This window comes from Neodothiora populina (genome assembly GCF_041146345.1).
Source record: "Neodothiora populina strain CPC 39397 chromosome Unknown canker_contig_16, whole genome shotgun sequence".
NCBI classification, from domain to species: domain Eukaryota; kingdom Fungi; phylum Ascomycota; class Dothideomycetes; order Dothideales; family Dothioraceae; genus Neodothiora; species Neodothiora populina.
Window position 1 is genome coordinate 29,229 of NW_027191409.1, and position 16,617 is coordinate 45,845.

Consider the following 16,617-nt stretch of genomic DNA (forward strand, 5'->3'; position numbering starts at 1 on the left):
GTAGACACTGTCGACTGTGAAGCGACTATAAACTTCACCGTGAAAGAATTATTGCCCGACTCGTGCTAGGTCAATGGGGTTCCACCATTGCACGATGTTGAGCTTAGTGACAATGTTGTTGGTTACCTTACTGTTTCTAGACGCCAGGAGGGGCTGAACACAACGCACTGGGCGATGGAGAAGAGGTCAGCAATGATACAGCAAGCTTGGAACATAGTCGAGATCTACAGATACGAATATCCACCTTGGGTACCACTAAGACCACAATCTGTGCTGAATAAATAAGCTTCTGATAAGCCACAGTATTCGTTTCCAGGACAATCGACAGCCCAACTAGAGGATCCATTCTCGAAGCTGGGATTCAGAAACAGGTGCGGTCAAAACCTTGCATCATGAAGCCCAATTGCTGCGTGAACGACATTTCTGGAGTACGACACACGGGCTGGAACTGATCTTGTTGCCAAGATAACCTGCCATACACTGAGTCTGCCAGGAAATGCTATCCATCGTAGTAAATGTTATTCCATCACTACCTGGTCAAGATGGAGCTGTAGCGTCAATGGTTCATAAGGATGTCGTTCAGCGTGTAGCGCAAGCGCATGTGACCCAGCTCGCCCCCGGAACAAGCGCAGTTGGTAGGTTTGTACAGTACTCGTCTAAAAAGCACTCCTTACTCTTTCCTAGTGGCCACAAGCAATCGCTGTGCAGCGATTCAGAGCAAATTATTAAGGCCTGTGTAGTTCCAATGTATGATGTAAGGCGCATCTGATCATCGCCGCAACGCCCTGCGGTACCATTGACAGCTGTGTTGGAACCAGGAGTAGGTTGGAAGGTGAAAGTGGCACAATCGAATGCCTTGTTACGCATGACAGAGAAGTTGATTTGAACCATCTTACACATGTAGAGATACACTTATACCGAGTCTACCCTTGAGAATGTCGGATTGAGCAAACTTGTGCCAGGATTCCGATTTTTGACTTTCTGACATTGGTAACTGTTGTCAGTACTCAGGGCGTCGTTCCAATTGTAGGACAACCTTCTTCTGGCGTTCAGGCCGAAAGTATCCTCCACGTGCTAGAGCGGTGAGCGGGGTGCGAGGTAAGCTTTCTACTCGTATCTTTATGTCCGAGCCAAGTCCGATGAAGATACATAGTACCCTGCGAAGGTACAGTAGGTAGTGTTTCATGCTCATGCATACTCTGTACAGTACCTTACCTTACCTGGACCTTGAGCTCTCTTTTGTGCCGTTGCGATGACGGTGCGAACGAACCCCGGCACAGATCACGTATCAACCCTGCTTCCTGCTTTGTATTTGTCGGATTTGCGAACCAATCGCCAACCTGCGTACTGTGTCATTCGCACCACGGCGACTCGATGGTACCTAGTCGAGTCTTGCAGCGACATTGGCGGACTGGCAACGGGTCCGGGCTGTCCGGAGAAGCATTCATTGGTCCCCTCTTAATTTTCTCCTATCAGAGCCGCTTCATTTTCAATTCGGGAGCTATCATGTACGTCATATTGACGGTTGATCTAACACTTCGCGGACCACACGGCACAGCTTTGTAGAGCACAGCAGGTAAGGCAAGCTAAGCTCGTTCATTGTATGACATGTGAGTGAGGTATATCTCTTCACGTATGTACCGTCTGGACTGTCGCTTTCGTCAGTTCCCACGTAAGCCGGGTCCCATTTCCTCCCTTCACAATTATTTCGTCTGTACAACACTCTGTGCCATCATCGTAATTGCTATACGACCATTCGTGACTAGACCAGGGTTATAGAGCTGCGAAAGACCAGTTGAAATAGGAAGACATTCATTCCTACCACAAATATGGTTCATAGCACCTCTGTGACGACCGAAAGCGGAAGCTTAGATGCGTTTCCGCTGCAGGGCGAACAGCCGTATTTTGCTGAGGAGAGAACAGGATGGAAAGGCTATGTGGAATGGGAGGTTAGTCATTGCTGTTGGTAGACAAGCATGAACGTGGTCTGATCATTTACACGCCAGAAATACCCAGAAAAGAAGAAGGAGGCCGAGGCGATCCTCTCGCGCTACAACTTTCCCTCCCCTCCAGAGTTCCAGCTCGTGCCCCTTCCAGACACCAACCCAATTCTAGAGGGGGTCAGATGGAAGCAGTACCACTATGCCATGGGCTCTAGCCTCAAAAGCATACCAGACATCAGGTATCACTGGTCACTTTATCTTTCATTATAAACTACTGAATTGGGACGTTTAGCTGGGAGTACGTACAAAAGGAAAAGGCGCCCGATATGATCCACGTCCTGCAATTCCCCTATAACGGAGAACCTCCTCGGGTAAGGACAAAATTTTGAGTCTCGCTTGATACGTTGCTGATAACTCAATTGTCAGGATCGCCTAGTGGAGACTGAAATCACGAGAAACGAGGATTTCTTTGTACGAAACCATGGCGGTATCCCAGAGATTGATCCTGCAGAGTATTCGTTTGACATTGACGGTCTGGTCAACAATCCGAAAAAGCTTACCCTAGCGGATCTGCAGAACGAGAAACTCTTTCCGCGTCAGACTAATGTAGTGTCTCTGCAGTGTTCAGGAACACGGAGAATCGAGCAGATTCACGAATATCCTGGAGACGGAGACGAACTGATCAACGCGCCCTGGGGCGAAGGAGCCATCGGTACTGCTCGGTGGACCGGCGTGAGTCTCAAAAAGGTAATCAAGTACTGTGGCGGTCTGAAGGATAACGGAGAGAACATACACCTCGAGTTCTACGGAGCAGACACGTACTTCAAGAAGGGAAAAGTGTACAACTACGTTGTGAGCGTTCCCTGGCGCAAGGTCAAGCTCAACGAGGTACTCCTTGCATGGGAAATGAACGGCAAGCCGCTGCCGCGCATTCACGGGTTCCCGCTCCGGACTGTCGTCTTCGGCTACATCGGTGCTCGTAGTTGCAAATGGCTGTACCGGATCAAAGCCATCAAGGGTCCCAGTCTCGCGCCTGTGCAAATGAAGGAATATCTTTACTACACGCCGCAAGTGGGTAAGCAAAACGCAATGTACTCGAATGGCTTTAGCATCCAGGACATGCCCGTGTCTTCGGCCATCATGAAACCAATCAACATGCAGCAGATCATACACGATGGCTCGATCAAGATGAGAGGCTGGGCCTACAGTGGTGGCGGACGCTGGCCGGTCAGAGTCGAGGTCAGTGGCGACGGTGGAAGCATTTGGTACGAGGTACCCTATGAGAATCTGTCCAACAAGTATTATCATGCATGGCGGTTGTGGGAGATTGATCTCCCTGTTGATGCCGAAGGATGGCTCGAGCTGTGCGTAAGGACTTGGGACAATGCGTTGAACACTCAACCCACTTATGTGAGATCAGCCTGGTACGTTGCTCCATGTCCTGCGTCTAAATTCGAGATCGATGTGCTGATACTCTGTCTGCAGGAATTTTGATCTACATGTAACATCCAGTTGGTGAGTACTTGGTCCCATGCATCCCGTAGACCATGTTTGATCAACGCTAATCACCCATATTCAGTCATCGAGTCAAGATCTACAGCATCAATAGATCAAAGCCTTTGACGGCGGCTAGATTACAGCTGCTGAAGGAAAAGAACATTCCCATGGTCCCCATCACACACCCTCTCGAAGTTGATCTGGAGTCCCAGGAGCACTATGATGAGGAAATGGCAAGACGCGGCGGACGGGATCCCTCGGAGTAGCTGTCCTATCCACACTTCCTTCCCCATAATTTACGACTTGCATTGCATTAAATACGTTACAACAACATCAATAATGAATCTTCATCTCATGCACCCCATCTAGTCTTGAGAATCAAGTCGATCTAAGGCATAAGCGCAGTGCACAACCCCACGACTCCTCCAGCACCGATCAAAACGGCCCTACCCATATTCATCCTGCCAAACTTACCCAACAACTCTCGAGCCCTCTCATCCTCCCGCGCAGTGGAGTCGTCGCGGGTCTTAGACTGTGGTCCACTAAGATCAGTAATCTGATTCGCAGTACTATGGCTCTCAGACAGCAAATCATCAATCGGCCGCTCGCCGCACCCCTTTGCGCCCGTCGCAGCAGCCGCATCTGAGTTGCTCTGCTGCTGCTCAGCAGCCGCACGCGCGCTGCGCACCCCTCCCTCCTCAGCATTGAACCTGATGATCTCAAAATTCGTAGGCAGCATAACGAAGCGCGTGAACGGGGCGATAGTGAAACTCAGGGCAGCAGCGAGCAAAAACCCGTTCGTCCCGGTGGTGTTTGAAGCCGCGTGCAGCAGCAGCTGGGCGACATAGCGACGAGCCAAGGGCAGGGATTGGAAAGCCGTGTAGACGAAGCCTGCGGATGACAGCAGGCATGCTGTTGGGAAGATGTGGGAGCCGCGGGAGAAGAGCCAGCGGAGTTGGGGCAGGGAGCGCGAGGCGGGTTGGGATTGCAGCTCTGGGATGTCGAAGAGGGTTGGGCTTGCTATGCCGCCTGAGGCGACGAGGGAGATGGTGATGCTTAGGGCTTTGATTGCTAGTGTTGTTGTTGATGTTGATGGAGCTGCCATTGTGGAAGAGAGTGGTGTGGATGGTTTAGGTTGAGTGCTTCAATATTCAATTTGTAAAGAAAATGCAGATTGAATGTTTGATGGTCGATGTATAGATGTCGCGGATGGATTTATATCAAGACGTAGATACGCTAGACAAGGATACAGCTCTCGATATTGTCCTGTCACCAGCTGCGTGACTGCACAGTATATATATAGTATATATCTCTAGCCATACAAGCTTCCTACAAGCTCGAAATCGGACGCTTGTGAAGTACTTACAAAAGCCGAAGAAACCATAAATATGACCACCATTCCTCCAATGAGACCGACGTCTCTAAGGAACTGTTAGAAGAGCACAAGATGTGCAATTCATCGTCCGCGGGCCTTGACAATAGGTGTAGATCCTGTATTACTGCGTGTAGGAACAGTAAGGTACGGCAAAGTAGATATTGAGCATGATGGGCGACGTAGTCCCGAGGACGAACAGATCTCGGGACTAGATACAAAAGCCGCAGACCCCGACTACAGGGTACGAGAATTACAATCCTTGACTTCTTCTAGATGTTCATCCAGCTGCGCTTGTTCGTGAGGAAAAGGTCAGACAGACAAAACTCGAGAGCGTTCGGGGGAAGGCATTGAATGTTCCCACGTTGGGTATACAAATAATAGAGTACCTTGTCATGGAAGGTAGAAGATTCGAAATACCATGACTCGTCTGCCGACCCTCCTTCTCGGAGCACCTTTTTGCTTGTACTTGTACGGAAGTACCAACCTCTAATCTTCAAGGTAGATATCTTGCCTTATCTCTATCTTTGTACCTTATGTGAGCTGCACATCTATGGGCAGCTACGATGATCAGATAAGAGTGCCCGGTCGTCAGTGATAGCCCGATCATGCGGGTATGTTCTGCGCTCACCAACCGGCGTAGTCTTCACAGGCTGTTTCGAAGTGCGCAACAGAGTATACATGCCATAAACAATTCTCAAACGACCACAAAACCTGCATCCAACGAGTGCGTGGCATCGCGATCTTGAACCAAAAGGCAACCCCGACAGGAGAGTCAGCAGATAAGTACAATCCTCTCACTTGCTCATTCTCGGGTAATCGGACGATCGGACCTCCTATCAGACAGGAATAGCAGGCTGGACAGGAGAGCGGCGCTCCATTGTCTCTTTTCGTGGTGAGGGAGAACAGTATATTTGTATGTACGAGTACGTACCTCACAAAAGGCACAGTGCTCTGTTTAGTGTGGGTACCTTAGTCTCATATCAGTGCGCACGTGGGTGTGGGGCAAGATGTAGATAGGCGAAGAGGTCGGGGGAGGCGCAAGAGAAGAGGACAATGCCTCACAAATACAACAACTTTCTCCGCTAGCGACAAGCGTCGATTATAGGTATAGTAAATACCTTTCGGAGCTGAGTGCTTGAGGCGCAAACTTGTGGTTATCGTAATCGGGGCTCCTACAGCGCTCCGCCGTCACCGCCGCCACCGCCGCCTCCTCAGCTTCGCGCGGCTCTGTGATTCAGGATGCGCTGAGATGTAGAGGATCCGCGAGGCGTTGTCCTTCTTTCATCCAACGAGTGGGTGCAGCAGCGATAGATGGTAGCGTAAGTCTGCCCGAGTTTGACCATATGTTTATATTCCACGAGCCAGTCATGACGTGGTAGGCACGATACTCGTGATGGATGGATGGAGGGAGCGAACAAGATAGTCAACTTGATAATCCATAAGTCATGTCCAGCTACATGATACAGACGATGAAACCTCTACTGTGTGTTTCAAGAAGCCGTACGGGTTCTTCGCATACAGGTATCATGACCGATCCCGGATCGGCATCAGCAGTAGCATACCAAGTGAGAGAGAGTGAACCTAAGACGAAGAAGAACTAAGCCGAGAACACACGCGAAAGAGCACGGAAGAGAAAGCCAAGGTACAGTACATCTGTAACGATCCTGAGACCCCAACAAGCCACAAGGCAAGTGTACACAAGCAATGGTAAGAAACCCATGCACTGAGACCCTGCCGAGTCCCTTTTGTTCTTGTTAGCAAGAGTCGAAAAGACCCGAAGTCCAAGGCAGCCAAGGTACCGCAGTTGGCCTATCCATCCTGTCCCAGTAGTGCGGGTACCCAGGTACTAGTGGATCTCTTGGGGACGTCGGGGGAGGTCAAAGGCCAGGCTAAGGCAGGTAATAAATATCTCTCGAGACAAGGTGGAGTGGGGGGAAAAAGGAAGAGAGGTTGATTTGTTTCCGACAACGACGATCCGACCAAAACGGAGCCATTATCTCTTAGCTCGAGCTTGAGTCTCGGTCGAGCCTGCGGGGGAGTTTATGGCTCTTTAGACACATTGATAGGTATGGCAGGAAACATTATCTTTGCTCATCGCATGCAATGCAATATCGAAGAGTACTGTGATCCATGTGCTTGGAGGCTCTGGTGGTTGAATTTACTAGATAATCATGCAAATATCCCACCACATCTCCTCATCTCCTCACGCCTCTTGTCCCAGTCACATCTGACACTGCAATATTCACTCTTATGACATGGGCCTGATTTGAAGTTGTCTTGATCAAGCATTGTTCATACGCTGCTCTACGTTGGGCTTGGTTTGATATCAATCGTGCCGTAGACAAGTAGCACTGCACAAACACAAAACTACACCACATCAAGCCCCGCACTCCAAGCATCATCATCATGGGGTTCAAGGACACAGATCTCTATCGGGAGATGACGCCGGCACTGGGCATGGTCTGCATCTATGCATCTCTCGCCGGTGCTGGATTCGGCTTCGACAACCTCTACTGGGGTGGCTTCCTGGGCATGCCTCGTTTCCTCGAGGATTTTGGCAGATGGGACGATACGCTTCAGGCATATGCAGTAAGTCGATATAAGTACTGAAATGTGATCATTCACTACTGACAAGACACCAAACAGATTCCCACGCCGTGGCAATCGGCCGGTACAGGAGCACCCTTGGCCGGTGTCGCTTTCGGATGTCTGCTCTCTGGTTTCGTGGGTAACAAGCTCGGTCGTATCAAGACTTTCTTCCTGGCCGGCGGCATCGCCATTGTCGGCATCTTAGTCCAGGTGACATCATTCAAGAACTTCTGGCAACTCATGGCCGGACGTATCATCAACGCCTTGTCCATGGGTGTCATCTGCAACGTCGTTCCCACCTACCAGGGTGAGATTGCACCTGCTCGCATCAGAGGCGCAATGGTCAACTTCTATCAATTCTGGCAATTGGTGGGCGCATTGATGGCCACGACGGCCAACTGGGGATTCCAGTACCGCGATGACCAATGGAGCTACAGAACCACGCTGATCCTGCAGTTCATCATCCCTATAGTGCTGATCTCTGCAGGACTGGTGCTGCCAGAATCTCCGCGATGGCTTGTGGAGAAGGGCAGGGTTGAGCAGGCGAGAAAGGTTCTGACACTGCTGCGAGGCAAAAAGGCAGCGCCGGCGATCATCGAGGAGGAGCTGGAGTTGCTCATCAAGGCTGACGCAGAACAGCGTGAGTTTCACGCGGCGACGTCGTGGCTCGACTGCTTCCGTGGGTCGAACCTGCGCAGGACCATGATCGGCGCCGGTGTACAGAGTCTACAACAGGCGCAGGGCAGCAGTTTCATCTCGAACTATGCCATTACATTCATGCAGGCCATTGGCATCAAGCAGAACCATATGGAGATGAACGTCTTGTTCTCATTCGTCAACACCATGGGATCAACCTTGGCGTTTTACTTTGTGGACAAGTTTGGTCGTCGCAAGTGCTTGTTCGGGGGAGCGATCGTGCTGGGTTCATGCATGTACACGGTGGCGGGAGTGGTGGTCGGCGCCCCAGGGAACACGGCGGCCATGAAGGGTGTGCTTGCCGCGCTTTTTGTGTGGAATTTCTTCCAGTCCTTCGCGTGGTCCTCTTGGTGAGTTCATGCCGTTGATTCTATATTTCATCTTGTCTACGAACGAAAAGCTGACGTGTGCCAGTGTATGGATTACCACGGCCGAGGTATCGACGCTGCAACTGCGCGAGAAGACGATGACAGTCTCGACATTCACGGGCTTCACCGTTTCCGTCATTGTCAGCTTCGTGGCGCCATACATTCAGGACGCCGGATACGGCAATCTCCAAGGAAAGATCGGGTTCCTCTGGGGATCCTTTTCCGTCATGTCTGCACTTTGGGTGTACTTCTTCCTGCCCGAACTCAAGGGTCGCAGCTTGGAGGAGCTGGACGAGCTGTTCGAGAAGAGGGTCGGCGTGTTCGCTTTCGGCAAGTACGAAGCGACTGGCTACGGCGCTCGTCTCACCAAGGTCGAGGACTTGATTGCGCACGGCGAGGTCATGGAGGGCGTCGACGTCGGTACAGACGCAGACACGAGCGGCAGGAGCTCCGAGGGAGAGAAGGGTGCCGCCGGTGTCAAGGCCCTCGAGACCTAGTGACTTTCCATGGCCTGATTATCGAGATTCCGTGTTTTCCTGATGAGATATTGATGGCTAATGATCCGGCGTTTGCGTGCAAGAGAACGAGAATTTCGATAGAAGACTTCAGCTCCTCATATAGAATTGCATGCTTTTTTCTTTTTGCTTTCAGCGCCTCACCAGCCATCAAAGTTTCCAAAGCCGCCAGATCTGGCCTTCTTCTTGACGGGCATCTCCGGCTCGTCCCATTCACCGACAATCTCGTCTTCTTCGACCGGTGGCGCAGGCTGGGCCGACTTGAGGTACTTGCCAACACCTGTGGATGGTTTCTCCGTGACAACAGTGCCGTCATTTCGGATGCGCTTGCCGGACCAGGTGGTCTTGTCGTCCTCGGTGCCGCCAGCCCTGGCAATGTCTTCCTTCTCTTTTTCTCTGACGTCCTTTTCAGATCGCTGTTTAAGCCACTCCTCAAAGGGATCGAGGTAGACGACAATGTCCTCGATGATACAGTCGTCCAACGGGTGGTTCGCATCGTCGGTCCGGACAGCCTCGAGCCTCGAGAGGGTGTCGTTGCCACCGACGACGCGGCCGAAGATGGTGTGTTTGCGGTTGAGGTGAGGCACAGGGCGGTAAGTGATGAAGAACTGCGACGAGTTTGTGTCTTTGCCCTTGTTCGCCATGGACAGAATGCCTCGGGCGTCGTGGGAGAGAGCCTGGTCGATCTCGTCGGGGAAGTTCTTGCCCCAGACGGACTGTCCTCCTCTTCCTGTGCCGGTGGGGTCTCCGCCTTGGATCTGGGAGTGTTGTGGTCAGTTCAGGAGCTTCTTCTTCAATGCAAAAGAACAAAGATACCATGAAGTTCTTGATGTTCCTGTGGAAGGCGACGCCCTTGTAGTAGCCCTTTTGCGCCAATCGAACAAAGTTCCACACGGCCTGAGGCGCCGACTCGGTGTGCAGCTCGAGGTTCAACTCGCCGAGGTTGGTCTGCAGCCGGGCATAGCCCTTGATCCTGACTCGCTTGGGCTTGAGCATGTACTCTTCGTCCGACAGCAGAGCGCGCTCGTCGCCCGTGTGGGGGGTGAGGCCGGTGCTCGTGAAGGACGCGGCGGCTTTTCCTGTCGTGTGTTTGGCCGCATTGTAAGGCACCGGCCTGCTCAGACTCGGCGCTCCCTTTGTTGTTGCCCCGCTCTTGTTTCCATTGCCACTGCTGCTCAATGCACCGCTCTTTGATTGTGAAGCTCCCGCTGCGGCGGCCGCTGCCGCTTTGCCTTCTCTCTCGGCTCGCGCTCGCGCCACGGCCTCTTTGGCCTTGAGGATCTTGGCGGCATTGCCCATGGCGTCTGTGTTGACGCCGGCCCCTCGTTCCGCCGCTTGTTCCGGAGTCAAGCCATTCTCGCCGTCCTGCTTGTACTTGAAGGCGCTGATGTTGCGCGACTCGATGTTCTGGGGGTCCTGCAGGGTGATCATGTCCCTGCGACTGAAGTCCTGGTCCGTCACGAGATCCTTCCAATTCTTCGACTTGATGTTGAGGCGGTCTATCGTGTCGTAGGCGAAGACGTTGCCCGTGTTGGCGAGGGCGACAATGTGGGTGTTGTCGGTCAAGACCTTGTAGGTGACGGGGTCGACATACTCGTTGTCGTCGTTCTTGGCGAAGTTGAGCTTGACGAGGTCGGCCGACTTGAGCCGAGTGCCGTCGACAGGGTTGGTGCCGTGCTTCTTGAGCCAAGGCAGGATGTTGGTGAGGTCGAAGATGGTGCCGTCAGCGGTGCACACGGGGTGCTCGAACGGCTGCAGAGAGAGGGCGCAGAAGTTGAAGGGGAGTCGCTTGAAGGCGCCGGGCACATTCTTCTTGCTCGAGTTCACATTGCTGCCTGCGCTGGCGGAGAAGGCGTCCTCTGAGGCCCATTCGCTGTGCGTGATCTGCCACAAGGGTCAGTCTGCGTCATTGAAGAGACAAAAGAAAGAAAGAGAGAATGAAAGAAGGAAAGAAGAAGTCGTCGTGTCTTACATACAGCTTGTCCGTGCCCTTGCCCATCTTTGTCGAGATCGATGGGTTCTGGTGATGGCCGTGATGAATCAGGGACAGGGACGATGAAAACTCGGAAAGTGGTTGAGAGAGAGAAGAGAAAGAAAAGAGTGAAAAGAAGAAAGAGCGATTTAGTTCGTCAATCTACCTTATCCTGAATAAATCCAGCAGTCGCGCGGGGGACGAATCAGATCAGGAAGGAACCTGGAGTCCTAGGGTACGAAGAGGCAGTCGAGGCAGTCGAGGCAGTATGACGCGCCTCGCGCAAAGGGCATCTCTAGCCGAACCACTTACTATTACCACCACCTCATCATACTACCTCGCATTTTCATATCAAGTACAGTACCTTGCTTTGGTCTTTAGTTCATCTGCATTTGCATCATGCTCGTTATTTCAGTCTCCGATATCGTAGGTAATCATCATCGCAGCCGGCCTACCTAATCAAGCCAAGCCAGACCAAATCATTCTCTCATATCGTGCCTTGCCATCCCTCGCTGCGTAAATATGTCCTGAAACTCTCGTCCTCCATCTCCAAGTCCAGATCCCTGCCCTCTGGCAAGATGAAGTACAATGCGCATCCAATGACGCCGACTCCACCGGCCACATAAAACGTCGACGAAGGCCCCGCCGCGTCACGGATAGGTGTGAAGACCTGCGTGCCCACCGCTGCCCCCGCCTTGCCGAATCCTGCTGAGATGCCGTACGCAATGCCTCTGATCGCCGTCGGATACAGCTCGACTGACATCAGCCCAATCGTCGCCCCCGGTCCCATGTGTCCAAATGACTGCATCAGTCCGTAGAGGACAACGAAAGCTGGGATCGCGTTCGTCGTGAGCTTTTGGTAACAGCCCCCGACAATAAAGCCAAGCACAATGTAGCCCGTCCACCCCGCGATACCGGTCCATTTGCGCCCGATCTTGTTGCAGAGATACGATCCCAAAATCACCCCGGGCACTGCCAACAGAGCGAGAATGAACTGCCATATCGCCACCGTCCTGATGTTGTGATCCGGTACGATGTTGTTGATGATCGCACTCGACATGATCGAGTTGGGGAAGTTGATGAAGTCGTAGAAGAAGAAGGCAGCGCTGGTCCCCATCACTCTCCACCCGTAGCGTTTTGCGATTAGCAGATAAGGTATGCGCTCATTCTTGAAGTTGCTTTTGCGGAACAAAAGGCCGTCCTTCATGCGCAGACGTATTAGCATGACCCCCAAGGGCAGAAAGATGGAAATGCCGTACATGGCATGGAATGCCACCTTGAGATTGTTGTTGGAGCCGATGAGGGAAAGCAGGTACACGAGTGTGCAGATTGGTCCCGCACTCGTGGCCTGCATGGTCGAGGTAAGCACCTGGATCGGCCCTCGTCTCGAGTCAAAGTGTTCGTTTGAGCCTTCGAGCGCAGCAGCAGCCGAACTGGGATATTCCCCTCCCACACCCACACCAGCGATACCTCTGGCAATCGTCAAGTACCACAGCATTTTATCGACACCACCACTGACCTGAAAAGTCAACGTGGCCATGAGGGAGCCGATAACTACCAAACTAGAAGTAATCCATAATCCGCCTTTGCGGGAGAAGATGTCGCAAAAGTAGCCGAGGATGACTATACCTATGACGGCTCCGACAAGCAGCGCATTAGAAATGCGGGTCTGCACAGTAGATGTGTACGCCTTGCCGACTTCATGTTTGAAGATGACGTTTGTACTCGAGGACTGGTGGGGGGCGTCTTAGCATGCTGTGCGTGATTGCTTTGATCCTGATCGCGCTCTTACCAGACTGTTTTGATAACCATCTGAAAAATTGGCTAAAGCACTGGCGAAGAGGGTCCAAGAAGCCACTGATTTCGGATTCTTGACTATTTCGCCATCGCCATAGTCCACAATCTCGGGCTCGGCGACCTTTGCCTCGCTTGGCTCTTCGAAAGTCTTCTCATTCGAGACCTGGTCGATCATGGAGGAAGTCATGTTCCCAAGACAATCACCAATGAACAGGAAAAAGATGGGGTCAAGGACACATTCTTATAAATGCAAGCTCTGGAGGACATTTGCCATGGAGAAATGGAGAACCCTACCTTGTTGGGTTATCTGCTCCACTTTTTCCGTGGTTGATATAGCAAAGCCCTATGCAATCCACGTACGTGAATGATAAGTGCGAGCATGTGTTACAGAGCAAGCCAGCCAGCGACATGGTGCTTAATGAACATTCATCAGAGGCGGCCTGCTCGATGTAATTTTCTGGAGACAATTCATTCTTTTTGCATGCTGTCTTGTATCGCTTGTCAATTACGTGAGAAGCACATCCCACGGTTCTCTTTTTGATCGGTGAGAGTGTGGTGGACATGAATCCCTTGAGTCGACGTTCGGAAGCCTACCTTACCTACCTAAGGTAGTCACCGATGTGAAGCCGGACAGCGACGGCGATCATTAAGGGTGGGTCTTCCTTCATCTTCACCAAGACAGCGGCTGAGATCTCGGGAGTCGACCGCAGTGGCAAGAGAATCCTCTCAAAAGCTGCATAGTGTCCACTGAGCATATATATTTCTCTCTCTGTACATCTTCAATGTACGCTATACACAGACGCATAGAAACCATGTGTAGGTCGCGCCTGTGAGCAGCCCCTGTGCCAAGCGTTTCGTCGCGTTCGGCTTTGTTTTGATGTCACACACACACCGTTCTTGATGATTCGGGAGGTTCACAGACAGGCGTCATTTCCGACAAACGTCCCGCCATGAGCACTGTCGACCTTGCTGCTGTACCGCTGTGCGAGATGCGACATGGCGAGCACATCTCAGCGATCCTAACGGTGAAGACAAAGAAATGGGATCTCAAGTGATCTTCATCGTCCTTTACAGTGCTTATGTGCGAAAGGAGTTCATGCACGGCAGAGGGAGACCAGGTAGAGTAATTATAGGACTGGCTTATCATCGATCATGCACACTTTGATACGGTGACAGGAGCTGAGAGCGCAAGCAAGGCCAAGCAACGGAGCTATTTTGGGTGCTAGATGACTCCCTTGATCCTTTCCTGACACTTTAATACGTGATCCACAGGCAAAACACACGCAGAGAACAAAGCAATAGGGTTACGGGACAGCGGGACCCCCAGGGTGATCGACGCGCTAGTGCAGCGACCCGCGTCAGGCAAGGAACCGAGGGGTTTTGGGTATATCTCGTCGTGTTTCCCTTTTATTGTTTTCTTGGTTTACTGCTGACAAGATCAAATCCAAAACTCAATCCCGGCTGTCTTTTCCTTCCCGTCACAAAGATCATAATTCGTAGAGTTGTGTCGTGGCAAAGTCCGCAATACATGTCCGAAGTGATCGAGTCCGAGGCAAGGGAGGACTCTCCCTCCCCCAATCATTCAATCGTGCTATGTTCTGCGTGCCACAGCAATCCGGAAGATGCGCAACGCATACAGAACCTCGAGGAAGAAGTGCGCATGCTCAGAGATAAAGCCACGGCGGCGGGTATGCATGCTTCTCCATTCAATTTCTGGTCTCTTCCTTGGCAGGAGAGAAAGGATTCCATTCCATCCAAACGAACCCAATACTGACATTTCAATGGTAAAGCTGACAAGCTGGCTGATTACGAGGAAGAAATTCGCCTGCTTAGGGGTCATCGCAACGATTCGCCAATGGATAACGCGCCGCTTCATCTCGCCGACGGCAGACCGGACTTGTCTCGGATGGCAAGCGCGCCCGAACACGAAGTATCTCCGCAGAGAGCCAGCTTTACTCGATTTTCCTTTCTGACTTCCAAAAAGGCTCTGCCATTACCGCCGAGTCGACCGATTTCAAGAGAAGGGTTTGCGGAGATGGAAGCCGCCTTGGCCAGAGAAACTCATCTACGGGTAGAGGCGGAGAAGAAGGCCTCCACGGTCGAGAACGAGATCGAAGAATTGAGCGCGACCCTGTTCGAGCAGGCAAACGAGATGGTCAGCACGGAGCGCAGAGAAAAGGCGCAGCTCGTGGCAAGAGTCAGACAATTGGAAGACGACCTCTCGCGGATCCAGTCCAAAGATGGAGAAAGAAGCAGGAGGCTGGAGCGAATCGAGGAGGCCATGAAGAGGATCGACAGAGTCAAGTCACTATTGCATCCATGATGAAGATGCATCGAGGACCAAATCAGGAAAGAGCGACTTTGCCCGGAAAGAGGCAGGAATTATCACTCAAGCTGCTCATCTTTACATCCACATGGGCCGTTTACTGGATTGCACCTGGCAACTTTCTTGCCCGGCAAGCGACAGACATAATCACTGTCGTATCTCTCGGACATACGGACAGCCGGGAAATCGGTCGACACTATCTGCGCGCCAGACGCGAATGCCGCTTCTCTTCGTCTGACATCATTATGTACGACTGTCCAGATAGGTTGATCGGCTCGGGTCCGAACCATGTACCCCGCTTGTACCAGCTGCTGTATCTCAGCAAAATTATGGCCGGTCGCAATATTGCGTTTGACAAAGGCGCAGTCCGCCCGACCGGGCAACGAGTTTGTGAAGATGATTCGTCCCTCCAGGTTTCCATGGCCTTCCATGCGGTATGCGTCACGCACGTTGTCACGTCCTGGGTTCGGACTGTTGTCCATCAGAAAAAACACTTTCCCGCGAGACTCGTCCAGCGCTGGCCAGCCATATTTGAGCACTGATTGCTCGAGCGTTAGCCCATTCCTGCGAACGTCGTCTGGTGTAATCATCCTTTCCTCTGGGAACACTGATCTGATCTCTCGATCCAAGAATGCCAAGTTGCTCGGGTTCCACTCCTCAGACTGGACCCCGCCAATGGCCAGTGATGGCGTTCCAGCAGTCTTGAACTCAAGTAAGATGGGGATTGGTACATGTGCGGGATGTGCATCGGACCACTCTTTCACCTGCTGTAAGCAGTCAACCAGCGTGTAGCATGTCGATCGTACATCGAGGTCCGAGATGTGGAAGACTTTGGCTCCAGGCTGATCCATGACGCTTGATGCAGCACCCCCTGGTGTCCCTCCATGTGTCAGTTGCCGGATGATGGGCGCGGTATATCGCCCGCCAGCTGAGTCAGCCCATATGTCAAATTCGAACCCACGCACTTGCTGATGATCAAGCTGATCCCGCGGCGGCGCATGTGTGTAGTAATAGTCTTCAGGGTGTCTGATCAAATGTCTGAAATACTCCTTCTCTGTCGCGTTATTCTCGATGTGATAGCTGTTGTGTGTTGCCACAATCTGGATCTGGTTCATGCGAAGCAGGCTGGTGCCGTTGATGCCTGGCTGGCTTGTTGTCGCGATAGTGGAGATACCTGGAGGCCGAGGATGTACACGTCAGCTCTTCCTTCCTTACACGACTAATCGTCCATAGAGAAACCAAAACTAGATCAAGTACATACAGGCGAGCGTAGGCAACCAGCTTATGTGGCGAAAGTCTTGCCGAAACAGCACCTAGAAGCGATCAGCCCATGTCAGCATGACCATATTTATTGAATGCTTCGGCTGCCTCCTCAGCATTACTACTCCTCAACACGCAAGTATGATCGTAGGTTAATAGCAAATACTACGCAAAGACACTTACACTTGCAATGTCGAGAAAGATTCGATGTAGAATGTCGCGAATCTCATATAAGATCCCTAGGTCCAGGTGATCGTGAAACCCACTGTACGCCGCCAT

General features: G+C 51.9%; 7 protein-coding genes across 7 annotated transcripts; 3 read left to right on the top strand and 4 right to left on the bottom strand.

Annotated features, from left to right (window-relative positions):
* Positions 1-1,829: 1,829 nt before the first annotated feature.
* On the top strand, positions 1,830-3,706 carry AAFC00_003370 (uncharacterized protein; the record flags this gene model as incomplete). Its single annotated transcript, XM_069342831.1, has 6 exons — positions 1,830-1,949; positions 2,007-2,182; positions 2,236-2,314; positions 2,370-3,367; positions 3,429-3,458; positions 3,523-3,706. The coding sequence occupies 6 exons, from the start codon at positions 1,830-1,832 to the stop codon at positions 3,704-3,706; spliced, it is 1,587 nt and encodes a 528-aa protein (XP_069200642.1).
* A 122-nt stretch (positions 3,707-3,828) lies between these two features.
* Positions 3,829-4,545, bottom strand: AAFC00_003371 (uncharacterized protein; the record flags this gene model as incomplete). Its single annotated transcript, XM_069342832.1, has 1 exon — positions 3,829-4,545. One exon carries the CDS (start codon positions 4,543-4,545, stop codon positions 3,829-3,831), a length of 717 nt encoding a protein of 238 aa, XP_069200643.1.
* Positions 4,546-7,221: 2,676 nt separating this feature from the next.
* AAFC00_003372 (uncharacterized protein) lies at positions 7,222-8,965 on the top strand (the record flags this gene model as incomplete). The annotated part of the gene is made up of 3 exons (XM_069342833.1): positions 7,222-7,404; positions 7,462-8,450; positions 8,515-8,965. 3 exons carry the CDS (start codon positions 7,222-7,224, stop codon positions 8,963-8,965), a joined length of 1,623 nt encoding a protein of 540 aa, XP_069200644.1.
* Positions 8,966-9,123: 158 nt separating this feature from the next.
* Positions 9,124-10,982, bottom strand: AAFC00_003373 (uncharacterized protein; the record flags this gene model as incomplete). Its single annotated transcript, XM_069342834.1, has 3 exons — positions 9,124-9,741; positions 9,800-10,867; positions 10,956-10,982. The coding sequence occupies 3 exons, from the start codon at positions 10,980-10,982 to the stop codon at positions 9,124-9,126; spliced, it is 1,713 nt and encodes a 570-aa protein (XP_069200645.1).
* A 460-nt stretch (positions 10,983-11,442) lies between these two features.
* Positions 11,443-12,939, bottom strand: AAFC00_003374 (uncharacterized protein; the record flags this gene model as incomplete). Its single annotated transcript, XM_069342835.1, has 2 exons — positions 11,443-12,687; positions 12,748-12,939. The coding sequence occupies 2 exons, from the start codon at positions 12,937-12,939 to the stop codon at positions 11,443-11,445; spliced, it is 1,437 nt and encodes a 478-aa protein (XP_069200646.1).
* A 1,341-nt stretch (positions 12,940-14,280) lies between these two features.
* AAFC00_003375 (uncharacterized protein) lies at positions 14,281-15,075 on the top strand (the record flags this gene model as incomplete). Its single annotated transcript, XM_069342837.1, has 2 exons — positions 14,281-14,440; positions 14,543-15,075. The coding sequence occupies 2 exons, from the start codon at positions 14,281-14,283 to the stop codon at positions 15,073-15,075; spliced, it is 693 nt and encodes a 230-aa protein (XP_069200647.1).
* Positions 15,076-15,137: 62 nt separating this feature from the next.
* AAFC00_003376 (uncharacterized protein) lies at positions 15,138-16,617 on the bottom strand (the record flags this gene model as incomplete). The annotated part of the gene is made up of 3 exons (XM_069342838.1): positions 15,138-16,252; positions 16,340-16,391; positions 16,522-16,617. The coding sequence occupies 3 exons, from the start codon at positions 16,615-16,617 to the stop codon at positions 15,138-15,140; spliced, it is 1,263 nt and encodes a 420-aa protein (XP_069200648.1).